Here is a 19274-nt window from a genome sequence, read left to right as displayed (position 1 = left end):
TAACTGCAGAGTCATGTCCTAAAGATAGTCCTAGGAAAGCACAGAAGAGCAAATCAACAGAAGCAGTATAGGAAGTTATTCCTGTTGGGCATTGCTGCTGTAGGGGTGGGTTATGTAAAAGAGTATGATCTTTATATTTCTATAATCAATAATTCCCCACATCCAGATAGAGCTATTATTTCCAAAGCATTTTCACATACACTCAAGTGTTATCTTAGGCAAGCTAGCAGAGTGTGAACCAAACTCTTGTTTTATCTGTGGACATTAAAGCCATGCTCCACTGTGGGCAGCCAGTAACTCGGACTCCAGGCTTTGTCGGTGAAAGCCGCTCCAAGCACAAACAGAGCACCTGCCAAGGGTTACTGTGCAGAATGTCACACTTGGAGTCCCCACCAAAGCTTTCATCAAAGTCAACCTGATTATTTTCCACTGCATTTTCCTGAAAGGATGTTATGATTTTCTAGATGTTTGGTGGCTGGCGATAAATCAGGCTTTTATGATGTCATGTGAAAGGCCACCTCTCGGACTTCCTCCTGCCACAAGCCATAGATTAAAAGCGGGACGGGTTGGTAGGGCATCATGTACACAGTTTGGCTTAACCCTTTCCTTGCTTGTCCTAAGGCACAGCTGAAGCTGTCCATTAGCTAGGGTCATGGAAGAAGGTGAGCTGCCTTCCCCTCTCCTTCCTTTCACACGAACACAGCTGGGGCCTGTGGAAACTGAGCTCCTTTCTCTGAGTTAACCAGACTTCCTCAGCTAAGAGGCTTTGGCAACAAATCAAGATCTGAAACAAGACAGTATGTTCCATGGAATGATATAAGAGAACATAGGTAATTTCACAAAAGTAATCTTTTCAAAGAGCCTCTGTTTCATAATCATGAAAATGAGAGATTTCCTTGAAAAGGAGATAAAATCTAATGCCGATGAGGTTGTGATAAAAAGTTACACTCATACTTTGCTGGTAGTGTTTATAAATTCATACAGTGTCTTTGAAAGCAATGAAAAGGTTCTCATTCAAGCCCAAATCCTAGGAGTTCTCTGTGAATCCTCTTTCCTCCAAATCCAGTCCTTCAGCAAGTCTTCTCACTCTCACTATCTCTCCCCGCATCTGGGCTGCTCTCCTCTCCTGCCACAGCCCCAGTCCAGGCTCCTGTCCAGCACAGCACCCACACTGATGCCTGAAAACATCCCACGGAGCATGTGCCCCCAGTGCCGGAAGCCTCCAGGGGCTCAGAACACAAGCCAAACTCCGCGTTTTGGGTAGCAGGCTGATGAAGGACTATACGTTTTAAAGCAAAGCTAGGTTCTTTCTCTGTAGATGAGTGAACCTTGACAGACATAGAATTTGGTAAAAAAAAAAAAAAAAATTAACTCAAGCAACTTTCAGTGCTGTGTCCCATTGTCTTGAGAACTAGGAGACGAGTGCCTGGGTGGTTCAGTCAGTTAAGTGTCCGACTTCGGCTCAGGTCATGATCTCACAGTTCATGAGTTCGAGCCCCCCATCAGGCTCTGCACTGACAGCTTGGAGCCTAAAGCCTGCTTCGGATTCTGTCTCCCTCTCTCTCTCTCTTTGCCCCTCCCCTTCTCACAGTCTGTCTCTTCTCTCTCAAAAACAAATAAATACATTTAAAAATTAAAAAAAAGAAAACTAGTGGAGAAAAAGAAGGCAGCTCTCAACAAGGAGTATTTGTAGTTAGAGTTTCACTCCGGCCAGAATTCTGCTCACACAGGAGGAAGTGAAGGGTGGGGCGCCATCTCTGCAGCCCTCTGGAGGTTGAGTGTGTCCTTGTTTGGCCAGAAAAGGTGCGGCCCTTCTACCACATACCCCAGCAGGTGCCAGCTCATAGGCCAGGTTCCTGCCTGCTGGCCCCATGACACTTCTTGGGCCCTATGTCCCACAGGGCCAGCTGAGCATAATCCTGACTTAACTGCAATAGCTCGGACAGAATCCCTTCGAAGCAAGAGTGGCCAGATGGTTCTAGGTTGGGTGGCACAAACAAATCAAAGCGTGGCAGCTTTTTTAGGAGGCAAAGGGGCTGAAGCATGCCAGGCAAAAATATGTCATCCACCCTTCTAAACATTTAGCTAAAAGTCAGTCCCATTCATACTTTGAAAGATTGCATCGGCATCTGAAAATCAGACTTGTGAGCTATATCAAGTTGAGTTAACCAGCTGTATGACTGTGGCTGGCCAGCTGCAAATAGTTTACAACACAATCTGTGACTAGAGAGTAAAGTCTTGTGAAGACACGGCTTTGCTGGGAGAGACCTGGGCCCCGTGATAGGGATTACCCAGCAGGCCAGGCATGATCTGACCTTTTTTTACTTCTCCAACTTTGTCTTGGGCTCTGATCACCCTCGTTCATTTTGCCCAGACACAGTGGCCTTCTCTCTGCATCTCAGACCAGCGGTGTTGCTCCCTAAGGTCCTTATACCTGTGGTGTCCCTGAAAGACCCTCCTACCCCAGGACTTCGTGTGACTAGCTTTTTGTTGTGATTCAAATCTGGGATCATATGTTACTTCTTTAGGAAGGCCTTCCCCACCTAGCCTTCCCACTCTTTATCACTCTTGCTCTCTCTTCTGTCTTTGCCAAACCCTGTCAGTAGTTGACATGGTTTTATTCACATCTCCTGTCCTCTTGACTGTCTCTCCCAGCTGGAACATAAGCTCATGAACATGGCCTTGTCTTGTCCACGGCTACCTCTCCAGCATCTAAAACTATAAACATTTGGCAGCAAAGGATCAAGAGCATTATGAAATGTTTACAATAATTGGGGGAAAGTAGAATACAAAATCCTGTGTACTCTGGTTACAGTGATTCAAACAAAATGACGATTTAAAAATAGTAGTAAAGGTTAAGTGCAAGGTTAAAGTAACATACAAGCATGAAAGAAAAACTATAAGACAATCCACTTAAAAGATTACATTTTCATCTGTGATATTAACTATAAGAAATTAACAGGATAGCTTTCCCTATAATTCAGTGATAAGAGCAACACTAGCTAGCCTTAACAGTGTAAAATGAATTGGAAATAGTGCTAGCTACTTTCTATGTGTAATCTTGAATTCTCACAGCAGCCCTGCAAGATAGGTGATGCTTTCCCCATTTTACAGATTTAAAACCTGAAGCTTAGAAATACTGAGAAACTTGCCCCCCACACAGCTAAGTGGTTGAGCCACGATACAAAGCCAAGTCTCTCCAGTGATGTCTCTGTATTGGTTGGTGGTGGTGTCTAAGAATCTTTTGTTATTGAGATCGAAGTTATACACAATGAAAGGCACAGATCTTAACTATATATTTGGGTCCACTTTGACAAATGCATACACTCATGTATGCTACACTCCTATCAATGTAAAGAACATCACCCAAAAGTTTCTTCGTGCACCTTCCCTGTTGATCTTTTCCCCTGTAACCACCGATCTAATTTCTATCACCATCAATTAGATTGCCAGTACTAGAACTTCATACACATTGAATCATACTGTATCTACTCTTCTCTGTCCATTTCTTTCATTCATCACTGGAGTATGTTCCATATTTCTATCTGTTGTTACAGTCTTTATTATTTAGAGACCTTTGTGCCACTCAAATTAGGGAAGCATAAAGTATATTGCTTATAGTACTTTTTAGGGAGGGTTTGTACCACTGAGCATTGTGAGTGCTGGACTAAGTATCAGAAATCCTGACTTCTAGTCCAAAACCCTACTACTAGATGGCTTTGTGACATTAATCAAGTTATTTGTTTAAATATCTCTATAGATACGTAGAGGTATAGGATTCTATTCCTCTTATAAAAATATAAAAGAAAGAATGTCAGGTAACATGTGATATAGATACCCAGAAGCCTGGTAAACTCTCTATTAACCATGGTAATAGGAAAACAAATAATGGATAGATAAAATCATAAAAAACCTAAATATTTGTCTTAATGCTCTTTTCTCCATACCTCTCAAAAACCTTACTAACAAATGCCATCATACTTGTCTTAATTTTTCCTCAAATATAAAAGTCCCTAGAGAAACAACCGTAAAACAAGAATTTGGACTTAGTCAGCTGCCTGGTTAATCCTAGAGTTTCTTAAGTTACTGAGGGCATGAATGCTTGAAGGGATGTGGGGGTATACATTTGAATGACCCTGTCATATAATTTTTATTTTGGTTGGGAGGAGGATGGATGGTCAGATGGATGGATGAATGGATGGACAGACGGATGGATGGACTGAAAGGAGGGAAGGAAAGAAGGACTACTGAAGTGAGTTTCTTGAATTTGAGTGACCTATGGTACTATATAAAATGAGAAAAATCCCAAAGGAAAAAATATCCCATCTATATTATGGAGGCATTCATATCACTTACAATATTTTTTAGTACTAATATTCAAAAGGAGGGCAGAACCTTTTCTAAGGGGTGGTGTGTATTTCCTAACAAACTGCAAAGGAACAAGCTTAAGGAAAATCACCTTCGCCTGTTGCTATTAGGGGTCTCCTGTGACCCAAGTCAGCCTCCCCCAAGTGAGAAGGTACCTTCCCTGGTGACAAGGTGGCTCCCCACCACATGCATGCTGAAGATAAGCTGCACAACAGAGTTGGGCTTTAACCCTCATGGATACTTTGTACAGTGCTTTCATCCCTAGGAAATGGGCACCTGAAACAGATACAAGATCTCTTGAGTTGCATTTTGAATGTGATTGCCTGGAGATTTAATTAGCCGATGTATGTAAAGTACTTTGAGGTTGAAAAGTACTAAGTGGCAAAAGAAAGGCAGCCTGCTTCTTGTGCTCCAGAGTGCCACTTGCCAATTAGGTCACAACAATCTTTAATCGGTCCACTTAAAGGTGCTTTATCTCCTTTCCTCAGGGTTTGTGTCACCTCCTACCAGCATGGGTAAATCTTTACACCCTAGATCCAGTTATTAACAGTAACCAGTAATTTCCATCGAAAATGGTGCTGGCTTTGAAGCCTGGAATGCTGAGGTCACTAACAATCTTATCTCCCTTTCATTAACTGGCTCTGCATCACAACTGTGAGTCAGCCCCCCATATCAACTGTTTGGAGTGAAGATCAGTGAAGAAATCAGAACCAAGAGGGCTCCAGTTACAGTACTTAATCTAGCTTTCCCTAGCTTGATACTCCTGTAAGCACCAGGGATCAAGAAATAAAGCTAAAAACAACAACAAAAATTAACTCTATGATTACAATGTAGATGTAGAATAGGTACAGAAAGACATTAGTACCTCATAAATGTGTATGATGCAAGCCTACATCCTATTCCCCAAATCCTATTGCTTATTTTATTTAAAGCAACCTATTAACACCAACCTATGAACAGACAGTTCCCCCAAAGCTACAAAGCACAGCTTCTGAAAGATGTTTTCCTTTGCTCAGCTAGCTCACTCACAGCCTGTCTGAACAGGACAGGCCCTGAAGGCCCTCAAGGGCTGGATGCTGCAGATGGCTGGACAGCTCTTGGGACCCTGCTGTAAGGGCACCCTGCTCCTCTGCCCCTTCAAATGAGGGGAGAAGCTGGGCCTTAGCATAGCATGCGTTGTATGGCTCTGTATGTCCCTTCCATGCAGGATAATGGACCACTGCCCTCGTCTCTACACATCTCAAGTATGTCTGCCTGAAGGGGCTTTCTCCACAATATTTTTAAAAACCTATTTAAAAGAAAATTAGTGTGGTTAAGTCCTGTATGTCTCCTGCATGATTGTGTTGTCAGTGTGTCTTATAGAGTGCTTTTTGTCTAACTACATTTCTTTCTTTTCTTTTAAATTTTTTTGTTTATTTATTTTTGAGAGAGAGAGAGACAGAGACAGAGACAGAGTGTGAGCAGGGGAGGAGCAGAAAGAGAGGGAGACAGAATCCGAAGCAGGCTCCAGGCTCCGAGCTGTCAGCACAGAGCCCGATACGGGGCTCGAACTCACCAACTGCAAGATCATGACCTGAGCCAAAGTCGGACATTCAACCAACTGAGCCACCTAGGTGCCCCACTGCATTTCTCTTTCTGTGCGAACCATATTTTTAGAACACATGTTAAAAAGAAGCATCTAAGGGAGCCTGGGTGGCTCAGTTGGTTAAGCGTTCGACTTCGGCTCAGGTCATGATCTCGCGGTCCATGAGTTTGAGCCCCGCATCAGGCTCTGCGCTTGACAGCTCAGAGCCTGGAGCCTGTTTCGGATTCTGTGTCTCCCTCTCTCTCTGACCCTCCCCCATTCATGCTCTGTCTCTCTCTGTCTCAAAAATAAATAAACATTAAAAAAAAATTTTTTAAAAAGATGCATCTATATGTAGGCTGCACTATAAGTGCCATTAATTGGGTTCTCCCTTAATAAAGTGAATACTTTCTTTTACCACCTTAGGCTTTATTTACAAGTGGGAGCATAAGGAATACAGTGTTCTCATTCACTGTCCATGAAAGCTCTACCATGCTAAATAGATTTTTCAGTAGTGTCTAAGCCATACACACACAGAAGTATTTCCTTCCCTTTGTTTAGTAGCTCTTAATAGCTCCTGGTTCCAAATGATAAATGCTACCAATTGAAAATAAGTGGTCCCCAACCTAGACTAATGGGATCACTGAGGGGTCACAGGATCCTGGAGACCCCCTCAGGCACCATCCAAGGGGTCAGTACAGCACATCCTGAATCATAACTAACCAGGCTCACATGCAAGGCCACCAGTGGAGGTGACAGTGGTGATGATGTGAGGGCTCTGCAGGGCATTCAGTGTGGGGTATATATGTGTTACCCTGTGCCGAGTGCCTCCCAGCAGCCTCCATCCGGGTAACTGAGGACAGGGACACAATGCAGGGCCTGCTCACTCAGTTTTGCTCCCTTTGCCACTTTATCTCCACTGTCAGTACGTTCTTCGCTCATCAGAGCCGGTGCTGACTGACTCAATTTCCCTGAGGTTGAGCCCAAGCATTGTTTGGGGTCTGACGGCATTCTGTCAGCTCCTGCTGATGGACAGTCCCACCGAGTCCAGCTTCCTGAGCAGACGAGACGGCCTGCTGTTTTCTTCTTGTCTCTTATCACCTCTTGTCATTAAAGGAGAGGCCTTGCTTCAACTTCAATTTGTGCTGATATATGGCAGTAAAAGGGAAGAGAGGGGGAAATGTTCGTTCCATTATTAAGGCCACTGCCTTTCTTACTGCTCTAAGATTCCCTCCGTCTCTGGGAAGGTTTCAATCAAATGATGTAGTTGTGAGCATGGAAGAGTTTAAATTGCCCAATAAGAGACATACTATATTGCAAACTTTCTGGGGGAAATCTCAGTCTTCATTCCCCCACCCCATTCTTGCTGACTCCCAGCTGCACATCTTGAATCTTGACTGGGATATTCTAGGCAACTTTAAAGCTTTTTCCATTTTACTGAAGTTTGTTGTTGTTTTGGTTTTTGGTATTTTGTTTTGTTTTAGCATTTCTTTTTCTCTAAAAAGAAGCATTTCCCCAAGAGTAATCTTTTCCTGCTCACTCCACATTAGCATAAAGTTAGATCAAGAACCAAATTTGCTTCATTCTTTTATTCCCTTGGAACCTAAGCTATTCCTCAATTTTGCCTTTAAAAAAAAAAACAGAAGAAATGAATATCCAGTGTTACTCACAGCTCTGTATTTTAAATTCTTGAAGATATAACCAGGGCTTTCACCAGTCTTAGTTTTCTTTATTAACATCCCCTGTCTATACATCTTCTCCTTATTTGTAGCACTCAAGAGTCAATTTCTTTCAATATGCACATTAGAAATTTAACAACATCCTGCCAAAAGTGCTCACACTCTTAAAATGGTTCTCCACCTAAACAGCTGTCCTTTGCAAACCTCACAGGCAGACCTGTTGAGGAAACATGGTATCCAACACATGATTTGAAATAAATATTTAAATTTCCCCAACACAACCACAGAGAAAAAGGGAGACAAAGAAAATTACACTATGAATTTTGAGAAGTTATCCTATGTTGTCAATCTATTTAATAGCATTCCCCACAGTGATTTTCAGGAGAGAGGGTGGGTATCAAAGACATTTAATGTGTTAAATGATGATCAAAATTTTAAAAAGATTGGGGGCAGGGAGGAAAGAAGACTAACCGGTGTGATTTAAAGATGCGTTGTTATCTTGATTGAGATTAAAAAGGCACCCAGGAGATTTGAGGAAAGGGAACTATAGTTAGAGTAGAAGATAATGGCACAGCATGGTCTCTCCTTTTCTGGATTTTATGTTAACTACTGTGGGCTCAGGAACTGGCTTAATGACTTTTCCAGGATTTGGTCTGGCCCTTTATCAGTTCACTATAACAAGAACATAAGCCAGGAAAGCCTGAAAAATTGCTGCAGCAAAACATGCCCTCCTACTGGGCTGCTGTTTCCAACTCTGGCCATTGGCATTGGGCCTGTAGGGTTTATGCCTAGACAGAGCCATCAGAGGACAGCTCCTAAAGGTCTGACCAGTCAACGGTAGGCAGGGAGTCCAAGAAAAAATAAGGGGGCTCTGGGCATCTGGACATGCACGTTTTCTCTTTGCTCATGCTGTTTTGCTGCTGTAAAATGCTCAGCTAAACCTAATTGAATTTGACAATAATAAATCACATGTTGAAACTGTATAGCTCACCTAAGGAATAGCAATGGAAACAGTGAAGACACCAGAAGCCAGAGTTCAGGAAATGTCATATTCACATAGAAATGCTTTAAATTTTTCCCAGAGCTTTATTCTCTCTCTCTCTCTCTCTCTCTCTCTCTCTCTCTCTCAGAAAAGCTCCAGACCACCCAGTGCAGAAAGTCCATTTTGGAAAGTGTACATAAAATCTCCTTAATCAGCTCTTGCCCCTGTTGTCATACTATGACTTTAAGCTTATAAATAAAGAAGGAACTGAACTGTCAAAAAAGAAGAAAAGGACAAAACAGATGAATCATTCTTCTCTCTCCTCCTTAGGAGCTGATCACTCCCTAGAGGAGAGGATTTGTCAAATGTAAAGGGAAACTGTAGTGTGACCTTATCTGCCTCCCTCTCCCTCCCCTCCCCTTCCCCTCTCCACCCCACCCCAGCATTGCCCCTGTAGTCCTGTGAGAAGAGCGGTTAGTTCCTGATGTTCTTGTAAGAATCCAGCTTCCCCAATCCCATTTCTTTTCACGATGGCAGAAGCCTTATTTAAAGAAGCATTTCTGTGTCCTTGCTGTCATTCCAGAGCCACCTATACTCCTGGGCCACACTTTCCCCACCCCACCCTTTAAGTCCACCTTATGCCCCAAACCCTGCAGCCTAAACCATTTACTATATATTTTCCCTAAAGGGACCCAACAGAAAGAAGTAAGAAAATCCTTCAGGAGAAGTGAACAAGCTAGGATGTCCCTAATCTTTCCCTAAAAGTTGACAGGGGCAAAAGCACACGGACTAGTCTAGATTTTAGCTCAGTAGCAGCTGGCATAGAGAGCTGCTGCTTTGTTTTGATGGGACCTCATCCTCTTCCTTCACTAGGTCTCTTGGTCTAATTAAATTTCAGGGAGACAGAGCCTTGGCAGAAGGTTAAAGTAAGCTGCTAGACTGGAATGTAGGAGCTGGGCTCAAAACTAAATTGGGAAGTTTAACTGGGTGCGTCTCTGGTTTCAATGAAATACTTTTACAGTGTATGGTAGCAATGTCTGTTGCTGAGCTTTTGAAAACCATTTTTCTTTTTCCTTAATTGTAGTTCCCTAGTTGTTTTTATATTATGAGCTACTTGTAGAAAAATACAGGAAACATAATTACAATACAAAGCTCCCTTTCCCAAGCCTACTGAGATCATTTGAAGCCAAAATGGGTTTTAGGGTTTTGCTAACTATAAGTTCAGAGCCATGAATTGCATCCTATGCAATGCTGGTTGATTTACAGCAAGTGTTATGTGATTAAACAATAACCATGTTTCTTCAAGCTATGTAACTGCTATAGAATTGAGGGAGGCTGTGTTGCTTCATGACGCCACATTTCACAGCTCTCTGGGGAAAAAGAATGAAGATCTTTGTGTGACTTTTATAGTAAAATAGAGAAGTATTGTGGAAATATATACAAGTTTATTTAGGGAAAGGAAAGAGAAATAAATTAATTTGTTTTTCCATTTATATTTCCAGCACTCCATGCAGTGTTAAATTGCCAGTTATTAATTTTTGTATCCTACTTTTCCTGAAGAATCTGTATGTGGACTGTTAGGACCAGCAGAAATAACTTGTTTTATTATTATTTAACACTCTGGAGAGGAAATCAGTACTTCACTGTATTGTGAAATGCAAACGCCTTTGGGAGTTTGATTTATTCAAGCCTAAAAAGTAATGATGGATGATGGAGAATGAGCGTTGTTGAATGTACTCTGTTAGAGAACGATTTCAAGCATACAGTACAGGGCGCTGCTGCCCTTATTCAAGGTGGGTCCATTCCAAGCCCCACCTCCAGTGATGCTTAGAACAGTCAATAGTACTGAACTATGTATACTATGTTTCTTCCTACACATACACAACTATGATAAAGTTTAATTTATAAATTGGGCACACTAAGGGATAAACAATGATAACTAATAAGAAAACAGAACAATTATAACAATATCCCATAATAAAAGTTATGTGAATGTGGTGTCACTCTCTCGAAATACCTTACCATACTGTACTTACCCTTCTTGTGATGATGTGAGATGATAACATACCTAGTGATGAGAGGCAGTGAGGTGCATGACGTAGGCATAGGGGTAGGCTACTGCTGACCTTCTGACTGTTTGCCTGCTCCAGACTCAGTTGAAGGCAGGTAACTGAAGCCATGGAAAGTGACACTGAGGATAAGGCAGGACTATTGCATGCTCATTCAGAAGTAGCATCCAGACACCCTTCAGTATGGAAGTCTCAGTGAAGGTGGGCACCAATTCTGCCCAGCCCTTTGTGGCCTTTCTGATCATGAATCTCTAACAAACTCCCCACACGTGCTACCTTTCAGGGAATCTGAAGAAAATCAGTGGGCAGGCTTTCAAGCTGCCGCTTCATTATCTGTTACTTTCACTTGATGTAACTGGTTTTAGGCTGTTCTTTAATATTGTGTATAACTAAAATAGTTTCTCAATGGGGTATGTATCCTGTTTAAAGTACAGCTCTTTGTCATACCACCTTCACACTCTTCTGTCTTAAGGACTCATCTTGTGTACTGTTTGATGAATACATTTGTACATGTATTTAGGCAAAGCTAAATGTTTATTTCACCCCCCCCCCAAATGGTCTGTTTCAAAGTATGTCTCTTTCCTCTTTCTTTCTTCTTTCTTTCTTTCTTTCTTTCTTTCTTTCTTTCTCTTTCTTTCTTTCTTTCTCTTTCTTTCTTTCTTTCTCTTTCTTTCTTTCCTTCCTCCCTCTCCCTCCCTCCCTTTCTTTTTTCAAATCCTCTTGAAATTCTCATCTCAATGTTCTTCCGAATCAGTCTCCAGACATCTATAATAAGAAATGGGTGAGTGAGGGCTGAGGTACAGGATTTATACATCTCCCTATAGTTTTCTATTAGACAGTTTCCTTCTAAGGAAGTCTCTCAAGTGGATGGAAACTCTCCTAAAGCAGTTCCATGCCTGAACTGGTAAAGCTGAGCAGGGCCGACCCAACCTGAGTCTTTGGCGTTATAAATAGATGATAGATAGATAGATAGATATTTTGATAAGACCTTGTCAGATGGGATGAGAAACGCAAGGATCAAGTAAATGTCAGCTTCGTGTACAGGAGCTGGAGGGTCGTTTCAAAATCAACTTGATCTTCCATCAGAGCAGTTAGGGAACGCTGGGCAAAGGAAGGAGTGCGGTGGAGCTGAAGAGGCTGCAGGGTGCTGGCTCTTCGGAGCTGTATTTTCAGACAGCTGGTTGCACGTATTAGTGGGTCGTGAGGTGAAGTGGCTTGAGATCATTATTTTCTAAGGAATGGGACAGAACAGAACAGAAGAGAAAATACGGTATGTCGTGCCCCTGGACAGTAAGGGCGAGGATTGCTTCGTGAAACTTCAGTTTCGTTTTATGTGCACGCGGGTGTGCTGGATGGCAGTGAGCCGCCCGTCTTTACCGTGGGTCAGGAAAGCTCGAGGCCACCGCCCGGAAAGAACAGCTCTGCGGACCGGGGATTACCCAGCCCCCCGCCGCGGAGTCCCGGGTCCCCCAGCGCCGCGCGCCAGCACGCTGCGGACCCGGCGCCCTGGAGCCCCGGAGCCTCCGGGGTGAGTCGGAGCGCGCCCGCGGAGGGCTCACGGCCGTCCGCCCTGCAGCGGAGAGGAAAGCTGCCGCGGAGCGCGGGGGCGGGGAGGAGGCGTCTGCTCATTTACTCCTCTACTTGCCTGAGAAGTGCGGTAATTCGAAACAGTTCTCACAGTAGCGTCCCTGACAACTTCATGTTGGTGTGTGTGTGTGTGTGTGTGTGTGTGTGTGTGTGTGTGTGTGTGTTTTAAGTCATTTAGCGTCAATGGGACGCCGCGGAGGGGAGGGGTGGACAGGAGGAGGTGGCTGCGTGAGCTGGGGACGGAACCGCTGTCACGGTCCGCACTGATCTGTGCAGCGCATTCTTAAACGCGACCTTCCCAAGATTTACGGCTCCGGGAGCCGCGACTGAGCGTGCCCGACGGGGACCAAAAGGAGGGAAACGGGGAGCCAGCCGTGTGCATCCTGAGCTGCCCGCCGACAGCAGCGGGAAGGACGCCGCCGCCGCCGCCGCCCCCGACTCACGTCTGCTTTATCTTTCCCTCCCCCCGCAGGACTTTCTGCAAGGAGATTGCACCAAAGCGAAACAGAAGCTGAGCTGGAAACCCCGGGTCGCTTTTGATGTAAGTGCCTTTTTTTACGGCAGAATCCGCTGGCCCGCTCGCTGCGGGGCTGGGCTCGGTCGGGCCCGGCGGGAAGGGTGGCCGGCCCGGCGAAGCAGCGAGGCGTCCGAAGCAGCAGCGTTCGGGCCCCGCCGGGCGCCCGAGGTGTCCCAGGCTTGGAAGGAGAGGAGGGGGCAGGGTGGAGGCGGGTAGGGTGGAGGGAGGGTTGCCGAGGCCGCTCCGCGCGCGCCACAGGGGGTGGAGGTGTCACCGGGAGAGTGTAGCAGAAACTTCTCCTTCACCGCCCACCCCCTGTGTCTCGGGTCCCAGGAGCTGGTGAGGGAGATGGTGGACGCCGACGTGGAGCTCATGAGAAACAACCCCAACGCGTGAGCGCGACCGCGGAGCCCCGAGCCACCCCTGCCGGCCTACGGTCCCTGCTTGGAATCGGCGGGTGCGGGGGCCGCAGGTGTGATCCTGGGAGGGGCGGGAGAATCCGGCCCGTTCCGTGTGACCCTCCTTGCCACTGCGCCTTATTCCCGCCGTTAGGATGTGGGACGGCTGAGGTTTGTAGCAGCCGGGACGTGGCACTCCGGGGTTCGGCCCAATTTCCATTTGTCGAGGCCTCTTCTGAAGGGTTTTGTGAAATCAACAAGATGTTTTAATCACAAGTTCACTATACTTGAAATTATGTCATTAGACAACTGAAATTGTGGGGCTTTCAAATTGTTTTTCTCTTTTATTAAAAATGTCCTTTCTATGAACTAGCATTAACAGAGTCGATGTCAATGTTTTTCCCGAAGTATAAGAGCGGCTATAAGGACCCCCAAACAAAAACACCCAAATTCTTGCCTTGGAGTGAAATAGCTTCCTTTAAGCCTCCCTCCCTTTGGAGAGAGCCCCTGCAGGTAGACCCCTGCTGGGCCTGAGCCTGGCCTCTCTGGAGTGTTCTCCTAAGGCTCTGCCTGGGACATTTCTTTCCTTCTGGTGACAATAAGCCACTCTATCCAGCCGATCTGGAAACCCAGTTCCTGAAGAAAGGAGGCATTCACACCCCCTCAGGTCTCTCTGCTGACTATAATTAGAACCCACAGGGCTCCCACCATCTCAAAAGAAGTCTTGAGAAATAGAGGGGGGCTAGAAGAAGCAACGTGAAGGTAAGTAAATATTGTTGGAACATTCCAGGCCAAAGCCCCTGATTTACCCAGAGGTCTCTGAACCCATGCCTTTCCTTGTGGTCTAGAATCTTTCACACAATACTTATTTCCAACCACTTCTCAGTACCAGATCACTTTTTAAATCTAATTTTGATTTAGTCATTCAACCAATTTATATTAAGTAACTAATATATGCCAGACATTGTGCACTTGAACTACATCAATGTTAATTAAAAATTATAATAAAGAGGTTTAACTTGGGCCTCAGATCACTGGATCCACTTTTATTGAGTGCATCATTTAGGTGGCCTGGCTTTCACCACAGGTATGTTCTCCTGAGCTGTGTACAGTGGATTAAGGCAGGTTAAGGCAGGTGGACACATAAATGTATATAACCCACAAGCAGCAAGCAAAGATTTGTGTACAGGTGTATACTTCTGCATGAAATACAATATTTTGCCCTAGAATAAACTGGGTCAGGACTCTTCTTTTCCCCCCTCACTCCCCCTCCAAGGAAAATAAAATAAAACTTTACAGCAAATGGAATTCCAGCCTTTGCACATGCTTGTGTGAATGCCGGTGAACTATTTCTGAATGTCTTCACCGGCAGGTTTATGATCTGGGGGAGGACCCAGGCTCCAACGGCTGGCGGCAGGAAAGAGGGCTCTTTGTGTGGCTGCCTGAGTTGCTGCAAGAGCATGCTGGCCAGGGGCAGCCTCGGCTTCGATGGAGCAGAACTGGGGCAGCTTGAGCTGGCCCACCCGGTTCTCAGAAGCTGCCCCAGGACAGGCCTTCTCCCAATCGGGATGCTGCTAATGGGAAACAGATGGTCCTGGAAGGCTGGGCTCCAGGACTGAAATGGCTGGTGGGCACACATACACACTCACAAATACACAGTCACACACATTGTCACACATCCAAACACTCCCATGCACACAAATACAAATACACACCTACAACCTGCCATCTCACACACTGACACACAATAGTCTCACAAACACTTGAAAACACAACTCACAAACCTGCTATCACAAACACACGGCCACACACATAGTCTCATAAACCTCACAAATCACACACATATTCCCCTTAGCCTTGACCCTGATGGACAGGCACCCCCTCTCCTCCTCTGACCCCATGAACCTTCACCTCATCCCACACCCAAGCGTAGAGGCCATTCAAGGGTCCTTCAGGCTTTGCAGTGGCCCCATGTAATTCAGTGTTTTGAGGCTGTTAGCCCAAAATCATAATAAGCTCCTTAGTAAGGATCAGGAGGGATTCTAGGCAGGGGCTTAATGGAACTGTAGTGGAGTTATAATGTTATATTATTTTTCTCACGATGGCCCAGAGCATCAGTTTTTGAAAGACACAAGAGTATGTTTGGTTGCAACCTTCTTTCTATTTCTGAACCCTCAACTGGGGGGAAGGGGTTGGCTCGTTTGGCTTCCTGGTCTCCTTCTGTTTAAAAGGTGAAAAAGGGGCTTCTGGGTGGCTCAGTCAGTTAAGTGTCAGGCTTTTCGGCTCAGGTCATGATCTCACCGTGTGTGGGTTCAAGTGCCACGTTGGGCTCTGTGTTGGCAGTGCAGAGCCTGCTTGGAATTCTCTGTCTCCTTCTCTCTCTCTCTCTCTGACCCTCCTTCACTGGTGTGCTCTCTCTCTCAAAATAAAAAATAAAAAAAAACTTAAAAAGGGTGAAAAAGAGAATATATTTGCTTAGGTATTTATGTTCTTTCTGTGCTGTGAATTTCACTCAGACATACCTTCAGGACAGTTCTTTTTATTAAACAGTGTCTTCCATCTTAAATCTCAACTCAGTTTCACTGAACTTATTTACCTCCCCTTTTCCTGGTTAGCCAGCCCTCGCTATTCGAGTATGATAAAATAGTTTCCACCTTTTTTTTTTTAAGTAAAATCTAAGAAAGTCAAACTTTCAGTACATTCAAACACAACACCAAAGGCGCCAAACACCACATTTATGCCCCTAATGAACACCAAGGTGCATGGATACCTGGGCCACCCAAGCACCTCACTTTCAACCTGACCTGCCTGCCTGCCTCTGTCTTGGGAGGTGTCTGCTGCCCTTTGTCTTTAAGGAATTAGGAGGGAGCTAGGCCCCGCAAAAAACTGACACACCCCTACAGCTGTTTGGGGATAAAGGCCTGCAGTGCAGGGAAGTGTTGAAATGCTAGGGGAGATAAAGTTCCCCGCCAAGATGACTCCTAAGGAAACTCGATTTCAGGTCTACCGTTGTGCGGCAGTAAACCATGCAAAACTGCTTCAGGCTTCCTCTTGGTCTTTAGTCGCCTTACCAACACCAAGATTCCATAGAACCCCTGCTCGCTGGATGGTCGACTGCTGGCATGAGACTTTCCCCGTGTTCTTAAAGCTGCAAGCTGGAAGCAACTCTTTAAATTTTCACCTCAAGTTAACCTTAAACGCACTGTTTACAAATAACTTTCTAAACCTCAAGAAAAAGCCTCAAAGCATCCCAGACACCGTGTTTGTATTTGGAAATTCAACCGGGAACTCTCAGTTGTAACCTGGATCCCAATAAATCCAAGCCCATACGTCATCTATTTTTCACAACCTGTGCTTGCAGGTTTGCGCGATCGATCTACGTATGGTACGCTGGAAGGGGGTGCGGAGCGCTCCCACCCCGGTTTTACAAAAAGATCGTGCACGCGCGCATGTACGTATCTTACAAATAGTTCAACATGTCCCAACATTGCCACCTACACCTCTCTAAAAATCGTTGATTTTAATAACTGGAGGTGCCGAGAAGTTTCACAAACGGCAGCGACAACTGGGACACAAAGCTGCTCTGGGAGCTGGTCCACCCTCCGCAATCGGGGGTTTCCCACCATCCACGGCGTCTTTTTTGCGCTCACAGGGTCTGGATAGGATTTCTTCCGGGAGGCATAGGGGGCGCTGCTGCCTTGCTCCAACTAGGCCCCAGTCCAGGGCTCCCAGCGACCTCGCAGCCACATTCCCTGTCGCACGCACACCCCGGGAGCGTCGAGCACATTTTCAGGGACTGTGCCATCAGAATTATTACTCGTCACTGGGGCTCTAGCCACTTCGCTTTCCCGAGCCCGTGTGGCCGCCATTGCCTCCCCTTAGGCCCTAGCTGCGATGCTTCCCGCAGGCCGCCTTGGGCTCACCCTCGCCCCCGTCTGGCTCTCCCCGAGTGCACTATTTCCCCAAAGACGTTTCCAAGGCCTCCGTTACGAACGACGACACGGCCCCACCCCACCCTCACCCATTTCCTCGGCCAGTGTCTCTCTGCCGGGAGGCCGACGACCGCGACCTGACCCCGTCCCCGCCGCCTACTCCCCAGATCCCTCCCTTCCTCCAGGGTCAGGGATCACACAGCGGACGCCCCGTCTCAGCTGCCCCTTTTGATCTCTAAATTCGGGACCGAGGTGCTCGCCTCTGTGCACACCCAGCATGTAAGGTGCCTAAGGGCCCGACGACAGGTGCTGAGGCCTAGGATGGCCCGCGTACCCCGCTCACTAGCCCAGCAAGTTCGGGCGAGGCTCTAACTCAGGACCTCCAAGCTTCCTCCAGGACACCGTGTGCTGGGGTGTTGGTGTGGCGGACCGCGGGACCGACCGGCGCCGCGCGCGTGCGCAAGCGCTGGCCGCGCTCCCTCCGCCCACACCTGGGAGGCTAGCCCCGCGCACGGGTCGGGGAGCGGGGGGAGGGGTGCGCAGCCTCAATCTCCCGAACAATCGAGCACCAGCGGGGGCTGAGGAGGTGATGGAGAACTGTCCTTAAGAAGGAAACCCTCTACGCCTCAGCCCTCGCCTAGCTAAGGCGCCAGTGCGCACGCGGAGCCGGGCGCTCACAAGCCTAAGACCTAAACGCGAGAACACACGGATTGGTGAACTGGGGAGACAACTGAAATTGGGGCTCCCCAGACTCCTGCCACTCTGAGACGAAGCGCTGGGCACGGGCCAGCTTGTGAGGAAACCGCCCAGCCCGAGGCCTGGGCTGGAGTGGCGGGCCCCGGGCAAGGGAATGTATATTTGGAAGGGGTCAGGACCTCGGCTGGAGTCTGGCTTTTTATGGCGAGGAAGCCGCCTGGGAAGGGCCTTCTGGCGAGGCTTTCCTGTTGTGCCACTTCCCCCCCGCCGCCACACACACCCGCCCCCCACAGCGCCCGAGAGGGAGGGAGGCCCGATCCGGCGGCACCCCGGGGCCCCTGGCTCCACGGACCCTGTCTTGGCTTCTGAGATGGTGGATAGGCCCTCCCGGGAGCCAGCCCGCAAATACGGAGCAATGATACGTTATTTCTCGGTCAGCAAACGCACTGTAAACAACTGCCCTGTATCTCCTGGATATTCCATAGAACCAGAGTGGGAGTGGGCACGCAGGAAACCCCCGTAAGGACCCAGGACATGTGACCTAGGACATCAGCCGCTCGAGTTGTCTCTGGGAACTCCTAGGACCTAGGCAGCCCTTGGCTGTGGGAACAAAGACAGGGCCTCCACCCACACACATACCCCTCCCGAGGCTCCCCCCCATACTTCCGGCGGAGGCTCCGCGGCACCCTTTCTCCCCGAGTTAGCCCACCACACTCCTCCTCTCGCCCTGACCTGAGCGGCCAGCTGTGAAGCCCATCGTCCACTGTCCGCGTGAGTCCTCCGTGGGTGATAGCAGACATCCTCTTCATAACCTCAAGGAAGCCCTTCTGTTGTTGTGTGTGCCAGGGCTGCAGAAAGACCCCGAGGTTGGAGTGCTACTGCGCTGGCGCTGTGGAACTAGCCGGCAACTTGGGGGACCATGGCAACCCCCAACGCGGGCCTGGGGCGCGGGGCTTTCAGAACCGGATACTTCTGTGCACCTTCCGGGTCTCGGATTTTGTTCAGCTGGGAGGACAGAGTTTTCGTTTCTCCTCCAGTAGCATATTTTTAAGAATCCTACGGCCACCTAGACACGTTCTCCCCACCCCTGTCCTGTTTGCACATCTGCACCATTAACAAGACCCAGGTACAGCCTCCGGACCAATGACCTGCTTTTATACTGAAGGAAATGAGGAGGCCTTAAGAGTTAATGGCGCTAAATGTGTTGGTTTTCCTGCTTTTTCCCTAGGGTAGGTAATGAGGGAGGGAGGGTGCCTGTCTTCTCTTTTTTATTCTCTCTCCCCCCCCCCTGCCACCCCCCCCCCCCGCCTCCATCTCTGTGTCTCTCTCTCTTATCTTTCAATCTAAATCAGCCTCAAAGCCCTCAGACCCCTTCATTCCCAGACTCAAGTTCTGAGACCCTCCAAGCCCTTCACTGAGGCCTCCTCCTTGTCCCTAGGCCCTGCCTGGGGTCCCACCACCCAGGTCAATGGAGAGGCCCCA

General features: G+C 47.2%; 1 protein-coding gene across 1 annotated transcript in view; it reads left to right on the top strand.

The window, feature by feature from the left end:
* The window catches only part of GMDS (GDP-mannose 4,6-dehydratase), a 625677-nt gene extending 612138 nt beyond the window's left edge, over nt 1-13539 (top strand). The window contains exons 10-11 of the mRNA XM_027040165.2: nt 12722-12790; nt 13100-13539. Coding sequence (XP_026895966.1) covers nt 12722-12790; nt 13100-13162 — 132 coding nt within the window. The 3' untranslated portion in view covers nt 13163-13539. The remainder of the gene's footprint in view (nt 1-12721; nt 12791-13099) is intronic.
* The last annotated feature ends 5735 nt before the right edge of the window (nt 13540-19274 follow it).

The sequence above is a fragment of the Acinonyx jubatus genome, chromosome B2, assembly GCF_027475565.1.
Source record: "Acinonyx jubatus isolate Ajub_Pintada_27869175 chromosome B2, VMU_Ajub_asm_v1.0, whole genome shotgun sequence".
NCBI lineage: Eukaryota > Metazoa > Chordata > Mammalia > Carnivora > Felidae > Acinonyx > Acinonyx jubatus.
Note: the sequence above shows the minus strand (reverse complement) of the source record. Positions and strands in the feature narration are given on the sequence as shown.